This window comes from Temnothorax longispinosus, chromosome 1, assembly GCF_030848805.1.
Source record: "Temnothorax longispinosus isolate EJ_2023e chromosome 1, Tlon_JGU_v1, whole genome shotgun sequence".
In the NCBI taxonomy this organism is placed as follows: Eukaryota; Metazoa; Arthropoda; class Insecta; order Hymenoptera; family Formicidae; genus Temnothorax; species Temnothorax longispinosus.
In genome coordinates this window covers 2,636,351-2,663,455 of record NC_092358.1, presented here as the reverse complement: position 1 = coordinate 2,663,455, position 27,105 = coordinate 2,636,351, and the positions used below count along the sequence as shown (strand labels likewise).

At 42.1% G+C, this 27,105-nt stretch overlaps 1 protein-coding gene and 1 long non-coding RNA gene across 13 annotated transcripts in view; one reads left to right on the top strand and one right to left on the bottom strand.

Moving 5' to 3' along the window:
- Msn (serine/threonine-protein kinase msn) overlaps nt 1–24,362 on the top strand; it is a 28,397-nt gene extending 4,035 nt beyond the window's left edge. The window contains exons 3-21 of one of the 12 annotated variants that reach the window (XM_071772332.1): nt 3,328–3,384; nt 4,850–4,894; nt 5,005–5,287; nt 5,579–5,790; nt 5,896–6,124; nt 6,206–6,466; nt 6,545–6,711; nt 7,182–7,202; nt 9,038–9,223; nt 9,466–9,569; nt 10,254–10,345; nt 10,429–10,505; nt 11,392–12,177; nt 15,860–16,000; nt 19,209–19,377; nt 19,534–19,754; nt 19,852–20,169; nt 20,589–20,888; nt 20,979–24,362. In XM_071772332.1, coding sequence (XP_071628433.1) covers nt 3,328–3,384; nt 4,850–4,894; nt 5,005–5,287; nt 5,579–5,790; nt 5,896–6,124; nt 6,206–6,466; nt 6,545–6,711; nt 7,182–7,202; nt 9,038–9,223; nt 9,466–9,569; nt 10,254–10,345; nt 10,429–10,505; nt 11,392–12,177; nt 15,860–16,000; nt 19,209–19,377; nt 19,534–19,754; nt 19,852–20,169; nt 20,589–20,888; nt 20,979–21,062 — 3,753 coding nt within the window. In that variant the 3' untranslated portion in view covers nt 21,063–24,362. Of the gene's footprint in view, nt 1–3,327; nt 3,385–4,849; nt 4,895–5,004; nt 5,288–5,578; nt 5,791–5,895; nt 6,125–6,205; nt 6,467–6,544; nt 6,712–7,181; nt 7,203–9,037; nt 9,224–9,465; nt 9,570–10,253; nt 10,346–10,428; nt 10,506–11,391; nt 12,178–15,859; nt 16,001–19,163; nt 19,378–19,533; nt 19,755–19,851; nt 20,170–20,588; nt 20,889–20,978 lie in introns of all 12 variants that reach the window. The other 11 variants (XM_071772340.1, XM_071772305.1, XM_071772315.1 and 8 more) reach the window with 11 other exon arrangements.
- The window catches only part of LOC139809561 (uncharacterized), an 84,596-nt gene continuing 81,523 nt past the window's right edge, over nt 24,033–27,105 (bottom strand). The window contains exon 3 of the long non-coding RNA XR_011731133.1: nt 24,033–26,516. This is a non-coding gene — a long non-coding RNA (uncharacterized lncRNA). The remainder of the gene's footprint in view (nt 26,517–27,105) is intronic.

The following is a 27,105-nucleotide window of genomic DNA, read 5'->3' as shown; positions in this document are numbered from 1 at the left end:
GACGAGAAATGAGCGGTCCCTCTCGCTTTAAGAGCGTCCCGACGAGCGTTTCTCTTGTTGCTGTGTTACAAAAAAAAAAAGGAAAGAAATAAAGAGAGAGATAATGATTTTCCCTCTGTATCGACAGACGGACCCAGCGATTGAACTGGTGTGCTCAGAAGCGGCGTGAGTCACATAGCAGGAATGCCTACAGGAAATAAAGAAATCGCCTTTCTCCGTTTAATGCAAGTTGTTCCTGCACTTGTCGGATCCAATGCGTCGCGCCATATGGGAATATTGAGGAGACTTGATGCTGTTGCGCCCCCTCGTCCTCTCACGCCAGATGCCATTCCGAATTCGGAATCTCTTGTTCTGTTTTGCTGCTAAGTAACGCGAGAAAGATCACGAGAATGATAAGAGATATTTCTGAGAATTGTACACGATGTCAGGTGACACAGAAGATTCTTCATTCTGCTGAATGTAGAAAGATAAACGTACAGTGGCCGAGTCGCATAGAGAAGGGAGGGGGGACCTCCTTCCTCACCTGTAACAGAGAACGAGACGGTGATTCACTTTGAAAAAATTCTCCTTGGCGAGGTCGTCCTTGGGAGAATATTCGATGTGAAAAACGGTTGTACGAGAAAGAGAGAGACAGAGAGAGGTCGAGAGTCCCACGACCGGAAGGACGTATAACGTGCGTCATTAACGTGACTGGAACAGAGTGAGCTTTTACTTCAATGGAATTGACAATATCGTAATGAAAAGTCATCGCGACAACCGAATTTGAGAAAACTTCCTGCTACAAGAAATAAGAATACACATTATGCGCATGGACCGAGGCTAAAATTTTAACAGAGAATCGTTCATTTTACTACGGAATGTCTGTACATTTGTGTATACGATTGTTAATTGCATATATATATCATAAAATATTTCACGAAAATAAAATGTTGAAGCGAACAAGGTTTCACGTATATGCGACACGTTGCATTTCAGAATCATTGAGTCATCCGGACGTCAACCGGAGAGACGAGTTCCCGTAAGCTCTCTATCTCCTTTATGCCGTTAATTAATTGGGATAAGCGGCGAGCGGGAAACAATTTCCATTCCATTCCATTGTACATGGCAGGGAGGCGATAAACGACGGGAGAGAGAGAGATATTACCGGAGAAGCAGTGCGGAGCTCAACTCACGTGAGCTCTCCCTCCCGTGGCCCCGACATTAAAATGAAAGTTGTTCCGTGTGGCACAATTAATTTTCGCGCTGTCCGCGCCCAGACGAGATGCGGCTTGTGTATAACGCGCTCGTTCGCGCCTCCGTCGTAACGATCGGCCCACTTACTCGCGATGAATGGAATCGCAGGAGAGATTCTCCGTGCATCACGGAGTTGCTGGCGCACGGTCCGGACGGACGGAGGAGATTTGCACGCGCGCGAATTTCGCGTGCTTTCATCGAGAACGGGAAGAGATGCGTTTCTATCGTGTGCGCGCGCGTCGCAACGGGGCTCTCCTCCACCTCGTGTGTACGTGGCACTCGTGCTCTTTAAACGCTTTACTTTCGTGCCACGCGGAGTGGACGGGGGGTGAGCGGGGGGAAGGAAGAGGACGATGACCCGCTGCCGATGACGGCACAGAATCAGCCGAACACGCACGGGTGTGCGTGAAAACTTCTGCGCGACGATCAACGGCATGCTATCTTTGTAATCTTCCGAATCGTATTGTCCTATGTTTAACGAAATTGTAATATTTAAAAGAACTCTGATTCGATCAATCTGCTTTCGTTGCCGCCGCGGCGTCACGTATTAATTTTCGAGAAACAAGACGGATTAGAATCTAATTGAATCATTCGCGTTACTAATCTAGCGAAAGATGAAATCGGCTTTTTAAGTTGGAAACGGTACTGCTCTCAATTGGGCCAACACGCACTTTCGTTAATGGGAAGCAAATCCCGCGACGCAAAATGTAAAAGTTAATGTGAGGAAGGAACGAAATGAAATTGAATTGTACGCAAACATACTTACGCAGCGAAATTTATTAGGAAAAAGCGCGCATGAAAATCTGATAGAAGTCTGGAAAGATTGAATTTATCATGCATTGTGCGATAACGCTCTTCAAAGAAAAGATAAAACCTTATATTTCTCGATGACACATTAGGGTCAATTCTAAGACTTGAGAATATACAAAACGTTGCGTTAACTTATGTAAAAATGACGTCAAACGTATTTCTTTCCTCTCGACGGTCAATAATTTTAATTCGCCTCTGACGCGGCCCGATAATTATGACTTATTACCGACTTAATCGAAGAGGAAGAATTACTCGACGGCTCGAAGATCCGTCCCTCGCCATGTGGGTGGCTCGATTGAACGCTTTTTATAATTCATACGTCATTTCCGGGCAATCGATTCGTGCCACTCGGCGAGGAGGCTCCAGGTGTATCCGCGGCTTCGATTTCGTCGTCGCTGACGCAACGATATAATTGAAGAAACGTTATTTTCCCTTATCGAGAAATGCTTTTTTAGGTAGAATCATTTTTTCCGCGAACATTCCACGTAACTGCCAGTTACGTAGAATGTTGTCCGAGCATCCATGTTTTATATAATCCACGATATATTTAATATTTGCATTACGTTTACATAAGCGTCGCGCGCTTTAAGCGTCTCTCGTCTCGCATCAGAAACTCTCCGTTTCGTACGGGACAAGTGACGTCCACACGTAGGTGGAGATTCCATAGGCAGAGAGCGAGAGCGGGACCTTGCTCTTTTCGCCGAGGAGCGAAAGAGACGCGAGAACTGCAGCCGATTCTGTTTTCAGAGGAGACGGAGACGGTCGAGACGACGACGACGGCGGCGGGATGTATATCCATAACAACGTCTGCCGCACGCGGTTTTATAGTTGGAAAAAGGCTGAGCGTATAAAGCGTGCGGTAACGACGCTTTTTCCGCCGCGTACATCGCTCTCGGTCCATTTATCTCTCGGTGACTCGGAGAAAAAAATGAGGATTTTTTTTCAACAGGGGAGGTCCAGCGTTTCGTTTCGCCGACACTGTAGCTACGTGTAATTGCGTCATTTTCTTTTAATAATCCGTTTAATATTTTGCCACGCCACAGTGGAACGGTCCGACGGTTGTTTTAAAAGGGTAAACGACGACAGTGGGTAGCCGCGAGCTCGATTTACACGAGGGACGTATATTGTAAGACGATAACTTTAAAGCCGATAGTCGGCCTCGGGAGATAACGTTGGCAGATAAGTTTTGGTACACGCGCGATAATAACTCCGTTATTATCTCGATGCGGGTGTTTATGCGTTTAACGGGGCGATATAATGACAATGCGCTTTTCTGCTCCGCAGGGTCGGCACACCAAGACCGGTCAGCTGGCGGCCATCAAGGTCATGGACGTCACGGAGGCAAGTATTCGGTTGCAGCGGCGATGCTGCGGTTTAATTACCTCCCTACTTTGAGAGTTCGACGATACGGGTGCTGTTGCTTTTACCTCAAGGCATGAATTGCAGTCACAATGATCATCTCGGAAGGTTTTGTGAGACATAACGCGCGTCGTTATTCAGGTCGACTTTACGTAGGGCGAGAGAGCACACTACAGCCACTTGAAAAAAGATGACTTCCTCTATACACGAAAGAAAAATAGACATAGCCGCCTGTCGGCACGTCCCGCGACCGCAGATAGATAAGTTTTTATCGGCGAGAGAACGCGACATACGAGGCGATTCTAAATTCATTACCGCGTATCGTCAACGCCGACGAAAGACAAAGAAGACCGTTTCTACGAAGCCGCGAGCGATACGGTTTTATACTCGACGACCAGAATCTAGAATGAGTAATGTCACTGGATGGAAAGACGTATGATTTTATAACGTACGCGTCTCCTTCGATTTATTAGATGATTGCGAAAGTTTGATTCGATTTTTGACCGATGTTTTTGACCACGGTCGCTGGTTTCTAATGCTAACATCTTAATGAATATATTTGTATTTTGTCTTATTGGAAGATACCTACTAAGAAATAAGTTATTCGCACGTGTGCGCACAGTGCTTTTCCTTTGTGTATAATCTTCGTATCATCATCGTTACATTTAGCTCATAAAGAGACGATTTTACAGTTACACAGATATGAATCACTCGTGATACTTATCTAATGGAATATTCCCGGTAAACAGATTCTCCTCTTATTTTTCTATTTATATCTAAAACAGAAATCGTGGCATTAATATTACCGTTACGCTGCACTTAACCGTTTCTTCTCACGATGGATTGACCAAATCAGCGGAAGATGCCTCGGAATTCAGCGATTATGATTGCGCATATTTCTCTATCTCTTTCTCTCTATTTCTCCGTCTTCCTTTCTCCTCTCTCTTTGTATCGTTTCTTGCGAGTGCCCTCTTTTCTTCTCTCTCATGTAACGCGCGAGTAAAGGCTTGACTCTACTTACCTACTTAACGTACACTAGATTGCTTTTCTACACAAAAAAGAATTTTCACATTTTACATGTAGTGAAATGTCTAATTTGTTTGTTCTAGCAATTGTATTTATTTTCGCACGATTACCATGTACGCAGCTAGAATTTATGCCTTCTTAATAATCGTATTAATATAAGAAAGACCGTAGAGAGGCTAATTAGACGTGACTTTCTGACAATAACCTACTTATAGAATTTTATAATAGGATATGTATTGAACCAAGTTTTACTATCGTACAATTTCACACATTATCCTTATACGAGTTTCAAAATATACGTAAAACGATGATTTTATACAAATAATATGTAACTGTTTACTTCTTAACTTGTGCAGTATAAGAAATTAGAAGAAATATTCGATAAATTGTGCCCTTTAGTAAACTGTTCGTCTCGTTACAGGATGAAGAGGAAGAGATCAAGTTGGAAATAAATGTACTCAAGCGGGTGAGTGATTTAATTACTTTCTTACTTTGAATAGCTATTTTAAAGTGCTGGGTTGTTGGCAAGGTGTGTATTAATTCAAACGAATTCTTTCTTTTTTTTTTGCCTCATAGTACTCGAATCATAGGAACATAGCTACGTATTACGGTGCCTTCGTAAAGAAGTCATCACCCGGCAAAGACGATCAATTATGGCTGGTTATGGAATATTGCGGAGCTGGCTCCGTCACGGATCTCGTCAAGTCAACTAAGGGCCAGAGCTTGAAGGAGGAGTGGATAGCTTATATATCGCGAGAAATTCTGAGGGGACTTAGTTATCTTCATAGCAATAAAGTTATCCACAGGGATATTAAGGGACAAAATGTTTTGTTGACTGATAACGCGGAAGTCAAACTTGGTAAGATCAATTTAGATATCAGTTATTAAATTGATGCAAAAGACTAGGTGTACTCGTCAAACAAAATATTACGTAGTTTTAAAATAATTTCTATCAATCAAGATAAATTATTGGCTTCACTGTACTTTTTTAAGGAAGAAATCGACTGATCTTCTTTCCAAAGAAATAACACATTGATAATTTATTTGAAGTGAAATTTTATAAGAGAAATTTTTGCATCAAATTAATACGTATCTATTATTTTGACATGTTTTACTTTTGTGCATTAATTATCCTGTGTGATATCTTCAGTTGATTTCGGCGTTAGCGCACAATTGGACAGGACGATAGGTAGAAGAAACACGTTCATCGGGACACCTTACTGGATGGCCCCAGAAGTTATTGCATGTGACGAGAATCCAGACGCTACTTACGACAATAGAAGTGACCTTTGGTCGCTCGGAATTACCGCTCTAGAAATGGCTGAATCACAACCTCCGCTCTGCGATCTACATCCTATGAGAGTGAGTCTTTCTCAGCAATTTTGACGATTAATACGTACTTTTCATAACGTATAATATTCTTGTGTTTGAAAATTATATATCATTATATTGTTTTTTATCTAACAGGCTTTGTTCTTGATTCCTCGTAATCCACCGCCACGGCTCAAGTCGAAAAAGTGGGCCAAAAAGTTTCACGGATTTATCGAAACTGTGCTGGTGAAAGATTATCATCAAAGACCTTATACGGAACAGCTTCTTAAACATCCGTTTATACGGGACCAACCTACGGAAAGGCAAGTCAGAATACAGCTTAAGGATCACATTGACCGCTGTAAAAAGCGCAAACAGGAGAAAGGTGCGAAAATGAAAGTTATTTCCTAGAAACTTATTTCATGTTCGTTGCATTATTATTACGCACATCTGTCGTTCATTACAGAAAGAGACGATTATCGGTACAGCGGTAGTGAAAACGAGGAAGACGAACCGGCATTGGCGGGCGAACCATCATCCATAGTTCAAGCACCTGGAGGTGATACGTTGCGCCGCAATTTCCAACAGATTCAGGAAGGCAGGACTTTAACGCAGGACGTACCTCCGCAAGCGCCTGCCGCTAAAGAAAAACCAGGAAGCAGATCTCAAAGAGAGGTGCCGGAACCTGGACCACCCGCGAGACCCGCTATACCGCATAGACTCATAGGTATGCTTAATGATTTATAAAAAGATTAATATTATAGCCGATCTTTTTCAAGTTACTAATGTCGATATATAACTATAGTGGTGCCCGATCCACAACCACCGTCTCGTCCATTACCTCCGACACCTAGAGATGATCCTCGACAACCGCACAAAGTATCTACGCCGCCTTCTAATCATCAGACACCTGCTGGAGGAGGAGCCGGCGGGCAGTCCGCCCCTCAAAGGAACAGTGTCTTCAAACCTATGGTGAGTCTTTGTAAATTGAGACTTGGTACTTTTCATATCCTTTCCAATCTTTTCTAATTATCCATCAAAACCAAATGTTCTCCTTCCTTCCACGACACTCTGCTAATAAGGACAATCATAAATAGACATAAACAAAAAGTATAGATGACCAGATCTGTAGTAAGGCGTACGCTGTCGTTCCCTTTTCTTTGCAGTTTTGCCTTTAAACTTTTGTATTTATCGATCCAAGTATATATTATATCTATTTAACGCATAGTTCACTTTGTATGTATTTCTCTTTCTCTATATACTTGCGATATATTATATATATTTTTATCATATCCATTGCACGCGTTCTACGTCGCTATTGCGTCATTGACGTACACGCTGATGCGTTCTACTACATATACACACGTACACAGAGGCTCCTAGCACTCGAACTTGGAATGTATTCGGTTTTTGTTTCTTTTCTATGTTCACACCTACCGTAGCTGCCGCCGAAGAAGCCAGAGGTAAGACGACACGCACACTTTATCTCTCTCTGTCTCTTATATGTATATTGACAAATTGCTTCTCTGTAAACGCTTGCGTAACACGGATGATTTAATAATGACGATCAGTGCAAATATTATGTTGGTTTTTACTATGATTTATTTATACCAGGATATGTTCTTAAGCATTCTGTCGACAATTTTGTGAAGAATAATGATTGTTCGTTTCTTTGAATATTTTTATAAAGTAAAGATTAGGAAAATTAAACCAGCTAAAGAAGTTGCAATAAAAGCAAAAGCTGCACTTAACATGTGATAGAAGTGAGCTATAATGTAATATTTATCATATAAAGTTAATTCTTTTAAGTCATTTAAGTAAATAAATAAATATAGGATTTATTAACACCTTTAATTATTTATTAATATCAAATATCTATAGAACATAAATCGATAAGAGAATGTGTTTTGGAATGCACTGATTCATTCTTAAATTTGTCTGTTTTATAATAACAAATACATGTTTTCTTAATATTTCTTCGCTTGAACACTTGCCTTGTTCCATATTAAGCTTTTATTCTAATCATCTAAGTGGACTTTCTTTGTTAGATTGTACATGTTCGAATCTATATACACAACACGTTTGTTGGTGTTTCGAGATATAATATCATTAATTCTATTATCGTGTCATTAAAATATAAACGTAATATTTATAATTAATTGTGTATATTAAAAATAATCGATTTGTTCCACATTTATGACAATCAATACGCAGGCTGGGCCACCAGAAATAGAATACCTGAATAATCCTTCATAAGATTTCAATTAATTTGTTTAATTTGAGAGAACAAATATGTGTGATGTGGGAAACAATTTATGTAATACTATTATTTTTATACTTTTCAAAATCAAAGATTTTTTAAATAAAAGAACATATTTTTACTTTTTACATTTTATATAGCTGTTAAAAATATCTGTTAAAACAAATATTTCTTGTCTTTTGGATGACAAATTGTAGTTAATTGTACTGAACAAAAGTTAAAACATTAATTCAAAATGTCATATTCTGTTTCAATTCCTACTAACTATAGTCTAACATATCTGAGCTAATGTTTCATTAAACGTGTTGCGTTTGAGTCGGCATATTAGCATTATAAAAGGCGATTCTGAAATAGGAACAGTTTAGAAGCATAGATCATTTGCCTTAAGAATAAAAAAGATTATATAAACATGATTCCGGCAATGTCTTTTTTTTTTAGCTATAAACATTTTCTTTCTTGCGACAAAGTCGACATCTTCTATGAAAACATTTTAATTAGTTGAGACGTACAAGTTGACTTGTTATCGTACATTGATATTATTAGATAGCACAACATAATTATTGAATAAATTATCAATTTGTTTAGAAATGTTTGTGGAGACTCAAGATAATTGTTATGAACACCGATAACTTTTTCACGACTTCAACAATTCATGAGGAGGATTAAGGACGTGTAATTTAATATTACGTTCCTATTAATTTGCGTTTTTATAAAACTTTGTCGCGATGAAAGATTATTTATAACTTGGACCGGAAGCATTCGTACGGACTGATGTTTACATTATCCATTTCTTCAAAGCAAATAGAGTATACTTTTAAAATTGGCCATTTCGGAATCAACCTATAGTTAAATTTTATTTGAGCGTCAGTAGTTTCGCTTAAGCGCACAACATTACGCTCCCCTCGACGTTTTTCTCCTTGCCTTTCTGCCTTGTTTGGCTGCCCTGTTGGCTATCCGGTGGTGGCTTCTAGCAAAAGATTCTCAGAGGTCTCGGAACAGTGACTAACGGGGTTGTGCGTGTATGCGTGTGGGTGGTAGGACATGGAGATACTGGCTGCTCAACTCATCGAGCTTGGTGTGTCACAGGGCCCCGAGGCCCCGCCAAGGCCAAACAGGCAACATAAGGGCCCTGCAGCCTCGTCTACATCGAATTCGGTGCAGCCTGCAGGTGGTAACGATCAGAACAACAAACAGATGCCGCAATCTTCCAGTATTCTCGATCAAGTAAGCGATTGGGGCCGCGTGCGACCACGATTGATATTTCAGCAGCAAAATTTACTTATGCCTGCATCCCTGTTCCCCTCGTTGTTACATTATCCCTTTCGTTTTCTTTGTCTTCTTATTGCGTGAGACACATAAACATCGCCTTGCGTCTAATTCGAGGTAAAAAGAAAGTACACGATACAGAAATCACACAGGATGAATGCGAAGTGATCTAAAGACGATATATTATCTTGTCGTTCTAGGCCCTATCGATTGAGAGTGACAGCGACGACGATCTCGAGGACGCTGGTGGGAACAACTTGAGAAACGACGGCACTTTGCTGGCCAGCGATCCGCCCAAGCCGCTGTAAGTAAAGGACTTTGTCGCTTCGTAAAGTATTCCATAATTTTATTTGGGAATATTTGATAACATTGAAATAATACTCGCTATATCAAGGTTTCATTATTATCATTCGTTGCCATAAAAACATATGCTATTATTAATTATTAATTAATATTAACGCATTGATTCAACGGCACTGATGAAAAATATTATAACTGCAGATTATTCGCACAATAGGTTTCTTCTGAAAATAAAATCGTAGAAGTTCAGAATTTTATCTATGTATATACATAGATAAAAAAATTTTTTTAAGGTCGCTATATTTTTGTGCGATCTTTTGTCAGTTTCGGACAAAAAACTGATCACAAAACACTTTCTATCTAAAAATGCAGTTATAATATATTTTATTTGTATCGTGAATTATTTCCATAGTAAGAAACAATAATAATATATAATAATACATATAATGCAACACTATGCAAAGCCATTTCTTTAACGCTTCTACAAATATAGTAAGAAGTGGCTGTAGTTGTATTAATACTTACTAATGTCATTTCGTTTCATCTTCCATCATGCCTATCCCACGCTTCGACATTTCGCGTCATATGGTCGTCTTGGTCGCCTTACCTCGCAACACCGGCAACGCATTACGTGTGCTTCATCCGCCGTCACGTCGTTCCGCTGCAATCTCTATTTCCGCCGTTGCAGTCCCGAATTTTCTCCTTTCAGACCGTCGTCGGATTCGTCATCGTCGTCTTCGCACAATGCTCAAAACTCCCATCACGAGGATAAGCCGAAAGGTACGAAGGCCACTTTCCAGGAGCATTATTAATGACGCCACGCGCTGTGATTTAACACCCTGCCTTTGTCTAATTCTTTATAGGAGGAGCACCGAATCGCCCGCTCCCACCAACCCCCGATGAGGAAGAATCGGGAGATCGTACGCTAGTCATGAAACGAGTAAGTACCTCTCCTTTCAAGATTGCAATGCAAGTTGAAATATACGTTCGTAGACCTCTTCTCTTCCGTATTACATATATTTCATTTCGGTATAACTTGAAGTTTTCGTATATACCGTTGGTATGTAACGTACAAATCTTTTGTAATCGTGTTTTAGTAGTTCGCGCCAAGCAGTCGACGTGTTTTTCTTTTCCGTCTAACTTAGTTGTTCACAAAGGTCAATACATCAAAACTTAAATGATATATTATTCGTCCGAAGTCTTTGTTGACGTGAGCATGGATCGGATTCGAGCACGGACGGAAAGGGAAGGAAACACGTGCGATTGCGGCGCATATTCATCTTTCTTTTTATCATTTTTTTGTAAATATGTACGTATATTAACTGATAATCGGGACTAAATCAGTGACATTATCCGCTCCCCTTCATTGTTTCGCTCCACGTATTCGTCAAGACTGGACTTTGTATATTCCAAGCGAGCACCATGGCGCACTGCCTTGTGTCTGTACTTTTGCCGCTGTCGTACGATATACACCATGCACAATCATATACGAACGACGATCACAATACGTTGCTATAGGCTGACTATACGTTGCTGCGGTGAAGCTGCAGCAGATTGGCGTGCGCCGTTACACCTTCCCTTTCTATTTTTGTTACAATCTCGTACTTGATGTTGAAATTAATCTTAAAATTTTACTTCTCCAACTTAACGATAGCTTTATTACCGCCGCAAAGATAGTCGTTCCTCATTACATTATATCATTCCACTACACCGCCATTACCATCATCGACAATCATCGTTTCACGTTGTTATCGCACGCATTTCTTTTTCTTGTTTTTTTTCTCTGTCACCGTACCATTACCTTCGCCATCGTACGCACACTCTAGAAACTTAGTCAGATGTCAGACGATCGTGCAACGGCTAGCGGCAACCGGCGTTCAGAGATAGATGAGCAGCTCCTCCTGAAGGAGTGGGATTTCACCCGCTTCTTTCAGGGTTTTAACGAAAAATTGGATAAAATGAAACAGGAGCATCAGCAAGAAGCGGCCGGTCAAGCGAGCAAGTCCGGATCCAACGAGGATCGCTCTTCTTCGTCTAGCGAAAGAACGCTCAAGCGACAGGAGCAGTTAGCCCGAAGGAAACACGAGCAACAGCATCATCAAAAGCAACAGCAATTGAAACCGATTCACAGGCGGCAAGAGAGCGATTCGAAGCTGGGCAATGCGTCGAGCGCCTTCGCGCGTGCCTTCCGCCGCGAGAATTCGGACTTCTTCCCGTCGGCGAGACACTCGGCGTACCTGCAGAAGTCGTCGGACTCCTCGAGATCTAGCATATTCGCTAGCGGTAATCGACGCGGAAGCGAGATAACCGTCGCCGGTATTGTTGGTAAGAAAGGCAGTGCCCTCAGCTCCGGTGAGCCGGTCCTAACGGACTTCTCGTTGTGCCGCGAGGGGCCCCAGAGGCCCAGGAGAGAAAAGACCGAGAGCGAAATCGTCTTCGGTAGTAGGCATGAGGCGAGGAGATACGATTTCGGACGCGATAAAGACGAGAACGCAAGAAGACGCAGTTGTAGACCTTCGGACGCTACGGCATCTGCCGTAGTCGACGATGCGGGAACGATTAAGTCCACGGCCAGTACGACGGCCAGCGAGTACAGCCCCATTGTCACCCAGGTCAGTCCCCCTAGGCGAATCGCCTGCGAGTCGCCAGCCCGAGTTGCGAGAAACTTTCGCGAGCCCTTCGCGAGTCCTGCCTGTGTGCTTGCCTGAAAGAGACCCTTCTTCTTACTACCTTATGTTGACACTTTTTTTGCCTGTTATCTTCCCCGATCCTTCGCCCATCCCCAGAACGTATCTTCGAAGTGTCTGTCGAGTTATTCATTTATTCATGTATATTGTATATCGTTCATTGTCAATTTCTGTAATCCACTTGTAAATATCATGAATACTTTGTTAACTAATCAACTCGTTTGTATCCTGTGGACGCTCGTGGACACTTCGACTCTTCACGTTTCCTCTTGAGACAATCGTGACTGAGTTTTCGACATCCAGCGGCATAACGATCACATAGAAAGCTAGTCAGCTACGCTCGACTTTTAGGCGCATTTTCTTTCCTTGTGTCATTCATTTTTCACGATTTGTCAAATAAGTAGCAGCAAGATACATTATTAATTACTAGTGCTATCAGTACTATATTAGCGGTATTAATATCATCTCTCACGTAATCTTTGATTAGATTCCTCCATTATTTTCATGCGAAAAAGCGACATGGGATCTTTTAAGCGTAACGTTAGAATATCGTTAATACGTCGCAATCTTGATCACCCCTAATATTTCGCTATTACTAACTAATTATTACTACCATCACTACTCCTATTATACTTCTACCATTACTACTACTACTGCTACTACTGTTAGTACCACTAATACTAGTTCCTACTTGTTACTAAGGACATGGGAGATTCTCGCTAGGAGGTGCTGCTGAGATACAATATCTTATTCACTCTTCCCTTCGCTCTTCAAGAGGCTTTTTGCAAGTGTATTTGCTGAGTAGCGTTAACGCGCGTTATTTTCTTCTCGATTTACCTGGGTTACATTAATCGTCGCGCGTGACGTTGCTATCTGTAAACTTCTGATGCTTTATTTGAAATGTCTGTCAATACGGTTGTGGGATTTCGCGTGAATATATTCACTAATGAGGGATACGGCCAACACGGAAGAGATGTCGGATTATTAATTGCTACTCGGTAATTCATACTCCTCTGTTTTCCATTCATCGCTGTGTCCCTGTCCCTGGTTAAACGAGCCTCGTCCTTTACTGTCTGAGTGATGCGTGCCTATACTATGTGGAAAAGCGTCAGACTTCTACCAGACTTTCTACGGCGACGAAAATACGAGATCTGGGACTGAACTGAGGATTAACCGCATGGAATTTCTTCGGGATACTCGACAACGTCGTTACCATCGACGGCGACGCAACGACACGCCGCGGGATTCGGCAAAAAAATTAAAAAATAAATGATACTGCTGAAAATTCGCGATGACGAATCACGAAGACGTTTCTCCGATTACGTTAACGTGTTTCAATGTGATCTCTCGTAACGGGTCTACTTTGATTTCTGTTAATAAATCTATGGAAGTAATCGAAAGTGCGGCGTTCGAATGAGAATCCCGTCGACAAAATTTTTTTATCGGAGCATTCCTATTGAAATCTTTTTTTCGTCAGAATATTAGCGACATTGATACGCGTACAACCGAGCGAAAGAATTTTAACCGATTTTATATAATCGAGGATCCTTCGTTTTAATTAAATTCTTCTCTTCTAATCTTCTTATTGAGGTTTGCGATTTTTACTAACAAGAATCTGTTTACTGAATTTTTAACGATAACTAAAATAGTCATATTAACAGAGCCAGTTTCTTGAGATACGACGAAATATTGACCTTTCATACATTTAACATGTGAGTTACTAAAATGTTACTAAACACATTAACATTGCAATAATTGCTATCGTGTTCTTTGAGTCTCAGTCTCTCGGAAATCCTGTTACTCGAGCCAAATCTTTGCATCCCAGGAATGAAAGAAGTAGAGAATGAGAGAGAGAGAAAGAGAGAGAGAACAGAAAGAAAGAAAGCGAGATTGGGAAGAAGAGAAGGAAAGCTCGAGAGACCTTATAATAATGATCAACGGTCCGGCCTGGCGTGTATGAGTGCGTTTTTGTGTTATAATGCAATTTCTAATGCATGTGATCCTGTGAGCAAGAAAAGAAGTGAGGAAAGAAAGAAAAAAGAAAGAGACGAGTTGAGATTACAAAGATTGAAGGTACTGGGAGAAGAGGAAGTCGACAGAGAACGGTCTCAGAGAGAAGTCGAGGAACAGGAAAATATGTAGATGATGGATCACTTTGTAAACGACGTACGAGGCTGTGCCTGTTATCACGAGCATCGTCTTGCATGACGCTTGCGACATGTACGAATGTGTTGTGCCTCGTTGAGATCTGCGCGCGTCGAAACAGCGACCGTATCTCGTGCCTTCGTTTGTGTTGCAGCACGTGCTAAGCATGCTTCATTTTGTCCTCTATTATGTGTTCTTCCGGCATGACGCGCGCTAGCGTTCTTGTGTCTGGTCCGATCGCCGAAATTTCGTCGAGGCTAACGCACGTCGGAGAGGAAACCCCTGAGAATCGCGGACCGAATTTCAGGTAGTCCTTATCTCACGTCCGTTAGCCGAGAACTCGCGAAATAAAGTGCGACTGTTCTGTTAACGTCGCACGATGTTCGAAATGAAAGCGATATTTGCACCCAGTTTATTAGCTTAATTAGCATAAGCCTAGTTTGCTATGATAGAAGCACAGCAGACGATAACATATTACTCATCATATGTCACTAGTCTATTTCTTTTATTTTTTGCTTATCATTGTGCCGAGTTTTTGTGTTAGCGATTGTGATTCATTGTACATACGTCCTGTCGAGATTATGCATTTATATTTCTATTGAAATTAGCATAACGTTCTAGGATAATGATTGTTGAAATATCCCTTGTAAATCGTCATAATAAGACAAATTGTAGAACATTCGGTAAATGTTAAATTTGTTAATTAATAACGGTACATTTAATGAGATAAGTTTAAGAAGCAACTGGATACGATCGATATCATCTAATCGACAGTTTTTGCATGATTGCGTTTTCTTCTTACGTATTCTGCACTATACGTATTGATCAAATAACACCTAAGTTATACAACTTGTTGCGTATCCGTGAGAAGAAATCAATAACTCGTAATCTCTTTTTTAGATGCATCTTCGAAACAAGTTCTTCGACGTTATTCCGTTATTTTTGTAATTTCACTTCATATTGTTTTTCTTTATCTGTTCTTTCATAGCTTTTTTCGCGTTCTTTGCAATCTCTATCTTTTTTCTGTTCTTTTATCGTCTCTGCTTGTCGTTTTGCTTTCCCGTGACGTAATCTGCATATTATTTTACTGTTCTTCATATTCGCTAACCGTTATTTTATCATTGATTATCATTTCCTGATTCCTGTCTCTCGATATTAACATTCGATGTAATTGTTCTACCTCTCTAATTAGCGTAATTCGCTCCTTACCTTAATCTGTCTGTACTGCATCGAGATCTGAATTGATAATGACCTATCGAAGAAGATAATCTCCTATCAGTTTCTGCGTACGAGAATGAGAAACGATCAGAATTAGAGAGAGAAAAGAGGGAATTTTATGCGGAAAAAATAATCATTAAAATAAAAATTCAGATTTCGATCAAGTCTCTTTTCTGCCTCCACTCTTTTATTCGCTGTTTCGGCTGGCCACTTTTTTTTTAAACGTACATTCACTGATTTGCAGAATCGCGAGGGTGACCGTTCAAGAGGCGGAGGTGATTTCCAGAGATCAGATTCGTCTCCGGGTTCACGGCCCAGCTCGGTCTTACCGGATCTCCTGACTTCTTCGCCGGGTCAACGACAGGACAAGTCAACTAGTGAGGAGGTCAGATTCATACGTCCGTTCGTCTATGTACCTATGTCTTCTACGTCGGTCTTCTATGCGTGCACTCGCGTATGCTTCGTATCTTTCGACAAATACAAAGATATCCATGAGATATTCAAAACGCGAATTGATGCAGTGTGGGAAGAAAATAAAATTAGTGCTATCGATGAAAATTTGACGTCGAAGTTAACTAGAAGTCTCATAGTTTGACGGGAGATATGCTCGTGCGAATCTAAAGGATCCAAGCTGGCGAAGACGAACGATCGCGAGCGAATGTTTACAGACGTGGACGAGTATAGTGATCGCTTTTCCTTTGATACACTATCGAGAGATGAAACGTATGTGATGATACTGATGATGTAAATTCGGGCCAGTTACGTCAACGTTATTGAAGCAAGTTTGTTCGTCTATGCTTGTTCACGCTCCTTGCTTGGATCTGGATCCAGTTACGCGCGACGGCTGAGCAAGTGCGCGCATGCATCATTCTCCGCAACTCTTTCCACTTTCTACGAAATACGTTTATATATATATCTATATATGTTTCGTCGAGGCGTGAGTCTTGTGAGCGATGTGACGTACAACATCGTTAACGTATAATGATCAATCAGGATCTTGAGAATGATTATCATTTCGTTCAGTAGCAAATGAGAATGCTTTTCTTTCTCCGTGTTATCGGACTGTCCGAGGAGTAATGCTTTTTTTTGTGATTGGGTCGAAACGTTTCTATATAATGTGTACAATTATCATCGATTATTCTAAAGCATACGTCGCAAAATAGGTACGTAGCGCGTATGGTATACTGTGTTTACCCGCAAACATGTGATTCGATTTATAATTATTTATACCTTGCCTAGACTTGGAAACAGACTAGTGGCAACGACAGTAACGATACGGTATGAGCTCGCTCGATACTTCTATACTTGCGGATTATGCCGAATCAACTGAACACCGCGCGTCACTTACATAATACATGTTTCAGTTTGAGGGTTTGCACAGGGGGCGGCGGCTTATGCTTTGTGTCAATGTCTTGTTAATTGTCCGTGATAGCCGAAAAGTGCATTTTGTTGACTATACGTATCAATCTTGTTGTTCCGTTCCTTTAGGTTGCATTCTCACTTTTCGTTTATGAACTTTAGCAATTGGTAAATAGATCTTGACGGTATTTTATTTTTTTGTATTCTTTCTCTGTTTTCTTTTTATGTGCACAGACAAAATTATCGTCTACGAGAGTTCGTGCAAAAAGATTGGCCTTGCGTGTATTGTATATACGATGCCGTAGGCAAGAACCGGGTGGAGTAACCGAGTTCGACTTTAGCAGAAATTTTAACCCTTAGAGGAGACCACTTCAATTCGATTTGAAGTCGTCGTGTGTGTACTCTTCTGTACTCTGGTAAAAGAAACTTTAAAAAGAAAGAGAGAGAGAGAAAGAGAGAGAAAGTTACCACTAGTCTAGCAACGGTCCGGAAATATCGCTCTCCAGGTCACGCTCTATCTCTTTACTCGCATCTCCCATCAGACTCAGGTCGGGGACGATATCAAAGGAATCTTTGCGATCCAACGACTCGCGCGCAGAGCACACCCAATTCATTACTGTACAAAATTATAAGCAGCAGCTTCTCTGTTTCCCTAAAAAAAACATATTCTTTGTATTTCTCTCCGACAACGAAACAGCTTCTCTCGCGAGTTGCGTACAGTGGTTCTTCTCCGTTTTCTCCCTGATTTTAGACGCGCTTCTCGGATATCGACTACGTCTCGCGGAATACGAAGTATTCCGGAATACACGGGTTGCATATAATGTGCAAGAGCGCTCATACCCACTTCCCATCCACGTGCAAGAAGAGACGTGAAAATCGCGAATAGCGTACTAGAGTCGAGATCGGATTTGTACATAGAATTACAAAAAGAAAAAAAAAAGAAATATGGCTTGTACGGTCACGCTTTACGTTACGATCGGTCGGATCGTAGGATACCACGCAATGTCTCTGTTTCACGTGTGATTCTCTATTAAGCGTCAATTATACGGTTGTCAGCGTGACTAATTCAGGATTATGTTGTGTGTTGTGGGACACGCGGGAGCTCTAACTCGAAGGGCAGGGCCCTCTACTGACCATTCCAATCCCAATACTAATTACAATGTAAGTATCTATTCATCCATTTAAGAAAAAAAAAACTTCAACCGTCCCTCCCTCTTCCTCCTCCTCGCTTTTTCGCGCGAGGGGTAGGAACAGAGGGGTATACGAGGACACGTGTTATTTTGCTCTCGAACGTTGATCTTTTTTCCATTTATGCACCGCGAGAATGAATGCCAGTTTTGTGTACGCGCAGGCCGTTTTTTATCTTATCCTCCTTTTTGGTTGGTTTCTGTGGGATAATCTATACTCTTGATTCTTGGTGTCACCGCGGGTAAAACGATATAACTCTCCTAACACGGCCGCGGCCACCGCGTTGCTTTTTGTTCTCACATCTCTCTCTTCCTTCTTCTGTCCTTTCTCTGGGTTTTGTTTCTCACCCGTGAAAAAAAACGCGCGACGACGCGCGCTGGATTAAATCCACCGTTGTTTCTTTCACCACGCGGATGTTTGATCCCGTATATTGAGTGTCATTCGATAATAACACGAAGACTTGCATAACAACGAGCTAACAGTTAACAGTTGGTAATTGCGGATGCCGTTGAACGCAGAGTTTGGCCGGTTTCGAGCCTGCTTGATGATCCTTACCAAAACGCATCATTCCTTCGACACACCTGGACTACATTGCGAATGTTTTATTCTTTCTCACTTCTATGTTACCCTGCGAAAAAGAAAATGCTTTAACTTGCGGATCGAGGTGATACTTGTTTGTTTGTAAGAATGCTATGTAGATAATCGCATATTTGACTCGGCTGATTTGTTCTCTCTTGATTTCTCCATTTCTCTTCGCTCAATCCTTTGCATGTTGTTTTTTTTATTACCATTTAAAGACCAAAAAAGGGAATCCTTGCGCGTCTCTGCGACTTGTATCTTTTCTGTTGATCGTGTTTGCGGTATTTGGGTTGATGACAAGCTCTCCTAGTTATACTCCAGCATATCTTTGCGTGCAAAGTAGAGTTTTGCCTGACATTTTGCGCACGTTTTTTTCCCCCCGGGGGTGGTTCTCTTAAACGGCAAAGTCATCTCTGTTGCAGTATCGACAAGCGGTGAAATCACCTCCTCCGTTTGCGCTCCAACAGAAGCAGCGGTCTTTCCTGACTTTCGGATTCGGAGCCGGCCCGGCGAGGAGGGAGTCCCACGTAAACGTTAACGTGACTCCCACCAGCCACGATTTAGCTTCGGACACACCCGAGATACGCAAATACAAGAAGCGTTTCAACAGCGAGATCCTCTGCGCCGCGTTATGGGGTGCGTGCGTATGCAGGGTGTCTGATAATCCTTCGCCACGAGTGGTGTTATATCTATTATCAAACGCTCTGTATAGTCGGTGCAGAATTTCTTTCGTTGCGTCAACTGGCTCGTACGCTTGAGCTCGGATCGTAACCGATTCCTCTTGCTTTACAGGTGTAAATCTGCTAATTGGAACCGAGAATGGCTTGATGTTATTAGACAGGAGCGGACAGGGTAAAGTTTACCAATTGATCAGTAGAAGACGTTTTCAACAAATGGAGGTTCTCGAGGGTCAAAATATCCTGGTTACAATCAGTGGCAAGAAAAATAGAGTGCGCGTCTACTACCTTTCTTGGCTGAAGAGCAAAATTTTACGGACGGATGGTCACAGTGACGTAAGTTTCCGTTTTGTATACATCGAGGGACTTTCCTCTTTATGTATGTGTATATTCGTTGTGTTTTAATGTCGGGTATTTCCTTGTTTATTTGCAGCAAGTCGAGCGACGTAACGGTTGGATCAACGTGGGCGATCTACAGGGCGCAGTGCACTTCAAAATAGTGAAATACGAAAGAATAAAGTTCCTCGTGATCGCGCTGAAAGATTCCATAGAGATCTACGCCTGGGCGCCAAAGCCGTACCACAAATTTATGGCCTTCAAGTCTTTCGGCGAGCTTGCGCACAGACCTTTATTGGTTGACCTCACGGTCGAGGAGGGTTCAAGGTTAAAGGTTATTTACGGTAGCGCTGACGGATTTCACGCAGTCGATTTGGATTCCGCCACGGTTTACGATATATATCTACCGAAACACGTAAGAGAAATTAGATTCCTATCCACATTAGGTAGATGTGCGCGGTGCGATTTATCGGTCGATCTCGTCGTTCGAGAAATTAAGATACATTTCTCAATGAAATGAATCAGTAACGCACGAGTAGAATACTAACACTCACTTTGCAATATCTAACGATATGTCAGTAAGCATTAACAATTAAATGCAACAATTCGAGAAATCTATTTATAAATGAGATTTTCATTACGATCAATTCATCAATAATAGATTAGCTTTAGTAATACAGCAATATTATTAAATATTAAAAAATGTTAAGTATCAAAAACTTATAAATTGCTACAAATCGACCGATCAATAGCTAGAAATATGTACATTTATCTATATATTTTTTATCGTCTACAGCTGTATGATATGTATTATCATTTGCTGTTTAATTGCAGACCCAGGGTCCCATTTGCCCGCACTGTATAGTAGCATTGCCGAATAGTAACGGCATGCAGTTGCTACTCTGTTACGATAACGAGGGCGTATATGTTAATACTTACGGCAGAGTATCGAAAACCATGGTTCTTCAGTGGGGCGAGATGCCTACGAGCGTCGCATACATTGGTACGGGACAAATTATGGGTTGGGGCAACAAGGCAATCGAGATCAGGAGTGTGGATACCGGTCATCTCGACGGTGTTTTCATGCACAAGAAAGCTCAACGGCTCAAGTTCCTCTGTGAACGTAACGATAAGGTGCGTATGACTGCAAATTCGCATAATTCTACACCTCTTAATTGGAACGTGGAATTGCGTGAATGTTATATCATTTTTTATGCTTGTCAGGTATTCTTCTCGTCGGCGAAGGGTGGTAGTTCGTGCCAGATCTATTTCATGACTCTAAACAAACCGGGCATGGCCAACTGGTGATCCCGAATGAGGCCGAATCTGGCCCCAAGATTATTATCCTCACGATTAGTCCCGCCGCACAATCCTCCGCGTGTACCGGGATATACAGCATCGGCGCGCACCCTCGCTCGCCCTTCACTGCCAGGACCCAGCGCCTTGGAGACCAGGAAGTGCGTACACCGTATCCAGAATATTTATCATCATCAGCAACAAGTACAGCATTATCAACGTCAACGTCATCGTCACCATCCTCACTATTATCCACGTAATCTTTCGTACAACTATAATTACGATTACGAAGAAGATGAAGAGTATGACGACAGGTTCCAACGATGCACCCGGTTGCCGTTGCGAAGCACACCGGGGACGTTAACGTTCGTGAATCTGCTCGTCAAGAGATTCCTCTGTTTTCTCACTTGCTCGCCCTGCGGATTGCGCAGCGCGGCCTAACGTGCAGTGCGGCCGAAACGCAGAGCGAATTCTCCCCCTCCATCCCCTCCAGAAAATAAGAGTGCACGATGAATTGTTGCACGCTGGTAAATCGTACCAATAATATTCTATGTATCGTTCTCTTTTTTCTAATACAAATTTATCACTTTAACCACTACAATAAGTCTGTACTTGTTTCGCGTTGACATGTATACGTAAACCTTAATTCTCAAGGAAACCGTAAATATTAAAAACGAGACAAGGTGTGTTTTACTATGTCTGAATAGTTAATAATTAAGAGTGTTTTATACGGAAAATGATTTAGAATAACGTAATAGAGTATGAACCTGATTTGTGCTGATCAGTCGAAAAAAAATGTGAGTAGATAGTCGTAAGAACAAATGTTGACGAATTACCAGCTCGCATAGCCGATCGATCGTGCCGTGCAACTGTTTTCAGTGTAAGGAAACTCGTGCAATATCGATGGATTGGTCTGTACAAAAAGAAAGACCCTATTCTAAGAGACTCTCTCCATACTTAATTCAAGGATATACTCCGATAATCGAATTATGAGCGTCGTATAAAGAGTCGGAGATCTCGAGGAATAAAAAAAAAAAGAAGGACAGAAAAAGGAAGCTCGTACCGTGCTCGAAATCGTGATTCTTTTCTTGTCGAAGTTCGTTGATTTCTTAGTGAAAAGTTCTGGTGTGATTTTGTAACGAGATGTATGTAGCGACGTTCTAGTAAAAGCGTTTTCTGACGTGTTGCGACGGGCTGGCGCCATGAATAATGGAGATAACATCGTTACATACGACGCGATATCATGATAAATTTAGAATTAAGTGAGAGTAATTACTAACGTTAATTAATTGTATAGTTATAGCAGCTGGAGGTTCTTTCCGCCGGCTCGTGCGGACATGCATGACGACGATGTCGATGACGCGAGATGAAATAACGCAGGTAGACATTCGACGGACGAGAGTCGCATTTTTACAAATAATAGATTAATTGTACCGTAGGGATTTCGTGACGCACACACGACGTCGGGATATGAATAGACAAGTTTCTTTCTTTTTTTTTCCTCTATGATGTTTTCAAATTATTATTATTATTTTTTTTTTTACATTCGACACACGCGCTCCACGAGAAACAGATTCGTACAACTCTTTTCGTCGTGATGTCATTTGTCGACGAACAACACGGCGATATGATAAGTCTTCAGCTTTTGTATGAAATTTGTAACTTAGCGAGACGACGCGCGCTAAAACGCGAGCATCCTGCCCTTCCGTCTTCCTGCTCGTTCCTCGATCGCGAATCGCTGTTCCGCCTCCGAAGCGTTATTACGGTCTGATCTCATATAATCTCAAAGATACTCTCTCTCTCCGGTTTGAAAGAGAATCTTTAATATAATCGTTATATCGCTGTTTTATTGACGTCGGATTATCCTTGGCCGATTTAAGCCGGCTTACGGCGTTAATAACGGGAAGAGAAGGTAAACTCCCAAATTACGCGAATTCCTCGTTCACGGAGGTTGCCCAGCGGAGTCTTCGAATGTGCACGCAATCAGTATACGTAATGTTTACACAGGGATTTTTATCAATATTGGATCGCGTAACATTGGAAATTGTGAGCGGAAAATGTATTTAATTGACGTTACCAATCGCGATCAAGCGCGACAAGAACGTTAAAACGTTAAGATTATCCGGTCAGACACTATTATTCCGACTGCGAGAATCGATGTTCGGGCGAGAACGAGGCGATTGTGTGCGTGTGTGTTTGAGTAGCGAGAGTTGGCGGATATTGCGGTAAGCAATGTATGTTCTTCTGTGACGATGTCTCTTTACGTCAAGCGCAGTCAGGCTGGTCTTTGCATATCTTTGCTCGTCGCGCCCTTTCGAAACGAGCGACTAAAAAGCGATCGATCTTGCCGTCGACGATCGGGGTCCGCATCTTTTTTAAGCGAAAGCGTCATACAATATTTCGCGCGACTTGCGATCGGGTAAAAAAAAAACGCGACAGCGATTCTGACGGTCCGAGCGAAATCACGACATTTGTACACTCATTTATTTATTTGGAAATAAATAAATACATGACGTGCCTCACGCGCGACGCACACGGAGGGAGTACCATTCTACCTCTCGATCGATTGACGTGGCGCGAACGTCTTGCGGGTCGTCAAAGCTGTTGGTAGCGTATTATCTCGCTCGTGGCCGAAACACTTTTTATACCGTTAACGAGAAGGTACGGGAAGGGGCGGAGCTCCGCATAGTGCTACGAAAGACTGCTTTTTAAATGGAGGAAGCTTTTTATCGCGCGAGGACAGAGAACGAGTGGGACACACTGAACGAAAGAGGAAGAGAGAGGGAGAGGGAGAGAATGTAAAGAGAGAACGGAAAAAGCGAGTGAGTGTATGCGCGTGAGAGAGAGAGAGAGGAGTGACTTTTTGCAAATACTGCACTTTCGGGCGGTTATTTACGATTGGCAGGAATTTGGATATAATAATTATGATAGTAACATTAATTATCTTAAACTAGACCTGCGAACTAATTTTGTACGGAAGAACTTCCCCCTTTTTTTTCTTTGCATCCTTTTCTTCAACCTCGACTTCTCCAACCCTTTAATCTTAAGTTTCCACGGCGTTCGCTACCTTACCCTCTTTCTCTTACGCATTGTCTCCCAAAGATGGTAGTGAGTTTTTTTTTTTACAGTGTAGTAATTATTACCGCAATTTATCGATTGTATTATTACGATTACTACTTTTAGATTCTTACGAGAGAAAAACGTCACGATCGTTATACGCGATGTACTATGATTGCGACGCAATTATTATTATTATTTTTATTACTATTCACACTACTGCTAAGGTCAAATATACGGACATTCGTAATTTCATTGACGGTGTATTTTCTCTGTTTTATTCCCCTCGCAACGTCGACGTCTCCAGCGCGAGAGACCGACGATTCCCCTTCCGTCGTCCGGAGTAATCGCAAGTTTCGTAGAACGGTTCATCGGGCAAGCCGCTATTGTTAATTCGCACCCTCGTAATAAACCCGGTTTCTAACGCGATTTCCGCGCTTATTGTGTCGCGCGATGCTTATCGCGACTGCAATGCGAGCTATCAACTCGGAACTCGTCGAGGATTCCTGGCGCTTCCTGGGCACACGCGATCGAATTTCTCTCCGCGTACTCCTGCGAACGGATCCAGCTTAATCGCTTACCGATTTCCGCTCGCCGTTCCTGTTTTCGCGTCGCCGATGCTCGGACCGCCTCGATGGAGAACGGCGTATCGTAAAATAGAATGTACGTGCTTCGTTCATTATTTTATTCTAAATTAAATATCGTTCCTTTGTCTGATCTTTCGTTGTTACGACAATCAATGAACTGAATGTCGATGAAACAAGATTTCCTTGTTAAGCTATCGCGCAGCTCAGATGCATGTCGATCGCGTATCACGCGGATGACGAACAACTTTACGCGAATTAAAATCACCGACATTAATGAACGAAAGAATCTTATTTGATGTAGAATATTTTAATTTCAATAGTGCTTACATAAATCGATCGACTAATAAGTACGCTAATGTCAATAACTTTTTTATGAAACGCATTATACATTTAAATATTAGCATATTATTTTTTGCAATCTTTTCTTCTATCGCGCTTGTATACGAATCTCTCATTAGCCAAAACTGATTAATTCCACTTTTTGTGAACTTCTTAATTTTTAATACCAAAACACATAATTAGAAATGTATATGCTTCCATCGACTTTCTCTACTTTTTATTTCATGAAGTCGATCGGTGTAAACCACGCAGACTTCTGAGAAGTCTGTAATGTAAATTCCGTTTGACGAGAGAGGGTCGGATCCTCTCGTCAGCAGCGACGATGACGATAATGATAGCGAAGAATAATTAAAGAGTGCGTCCACTTTTGAAACACGAAAGATTTTTTACATTTCGCGATACTTCTCCCTACTTTTAATCAGGTTTTAATGACGAGAAGTCAACAGCTCACGCGCTCTCGACATCGATAGCCCGTGCGTTTATAGTTTCGGGGAGAGACCAACAGCTTCCGGGCAGTATACCAAACTATTAGTCCCGTAATACCTAAAAGCCGATATATCGGTTTTTGTTGTTTCAAATACGTAGTAATATACTTGTAACGGCCAATATATCAACACGTTCATAGAGCTCATAGAGCATTACCTACTAACGCAATTGTTAACGTTTAATACTTTACAAAACCTCGTTCTCTACACGTCTCGCGAAATAAGAGCAGCAACGCGTTTCGCGAGTGTCGATTACAGACCTAATTCCCTTACAGAAAAATAGTGTAGTTGCGAAAATACTACACGAAACTACAGTAAATATTACAGTATAATTGCTATATAGTTTTGTGTGCTTTTTTCGCAACTATACTAGCTTTTTCCATAAGGATTGTGTGCCGCAACCGATCGCTGATCCGTCATTTTTAATCAATTGATAAAAATGACGATGAGTAGTTAGTTTTCGTGCAAATCTCGGCGTTTACCGTGAACATTTGACGCCGCGGCCCGCGCGTCAAGCGAGCGCCGGCGGTGTGTATTAATGATGGCCAGTAATTAGCGGCTCAAAGGCCGCGCGCTCCCTCGGCGCGGAGAATCGGAAAGTTTCGTTTCCGCGGGTAATGACGCGCGAGAGAGGGACGCGGGCGTACGGCCCCGTAGGAATATGTATATTCCGACGAAAGTTGCGCGTTAAACGCATTAAAAGTATTTTCGTCGGATCGGCGCGCGGGCGCGCGGAAAGTTTTCGCCCGCCTGGAGATTTAACCCGATCCGAGCACGCGCGCACGGCTTTATCCCGAAGCCGTCACTCGGATGCTCCAGATGCCGAGATGGCGGAATATCCGGTTTTAACTTCCGAGGACGTAATACGATTTTTCTGTCGGCGTGTCCGGTGAACCGTCGTCGTCGTCGCCGTTAAGTTCTCGACCGGTCGAAGAGATCCTGGTTTTAATCCTCTGAGCCGCCCCTCCATCCTCCAGAAGAGTGGCGAAATGACGAATCTGAAGGAAGAAAATACATTTTCAGTCGGAAGAGCGGAGAAAGAAGAGCTTTTTGATCATTAGAAGAAGGTAAAGAGAGGATCTTTTTCGGATACGTTGCTCGAATATCGCCGAATATCGCCGTCCTCCACCGAGTTCACCCTCGGCGAAAGGGATGTCTTTTTCGGGCCACGCCGGGCCACGCCTGAATAAGCGACCGAGGGCTGAGCGATCTCCTCGCTCCATGCAGCAACGAGAAACTTGTGTTTTCGAAGTTAATTGTATGCAAGCCGTTGGGGGCGAGAAATCGGGGAGCGCCGGCCGTACCCCTTCCTCGTCCATCCCTTTCTTCGTTACATTTCCTACCTCGTGCCAGCCGGCTTTTCCCAGTCGCGAGCGATTCGGTTCCCATTACCGTGGAAACGTTTGAACGTAAGTTGATTGCTCGTACTACGGACTTTTGTATTCTCTAAACTCGGAAGCATTATCGTTAACGAGCAAACGATAGTCGCTGGGAAAGCGCGGCCGATACGAAGGCCCTCCCTCCACTCCCCTCATGAGGGTCGGGGGTGGGCTTCCGGAAATTCTTGCGCAACTAAACAGCTCCTAA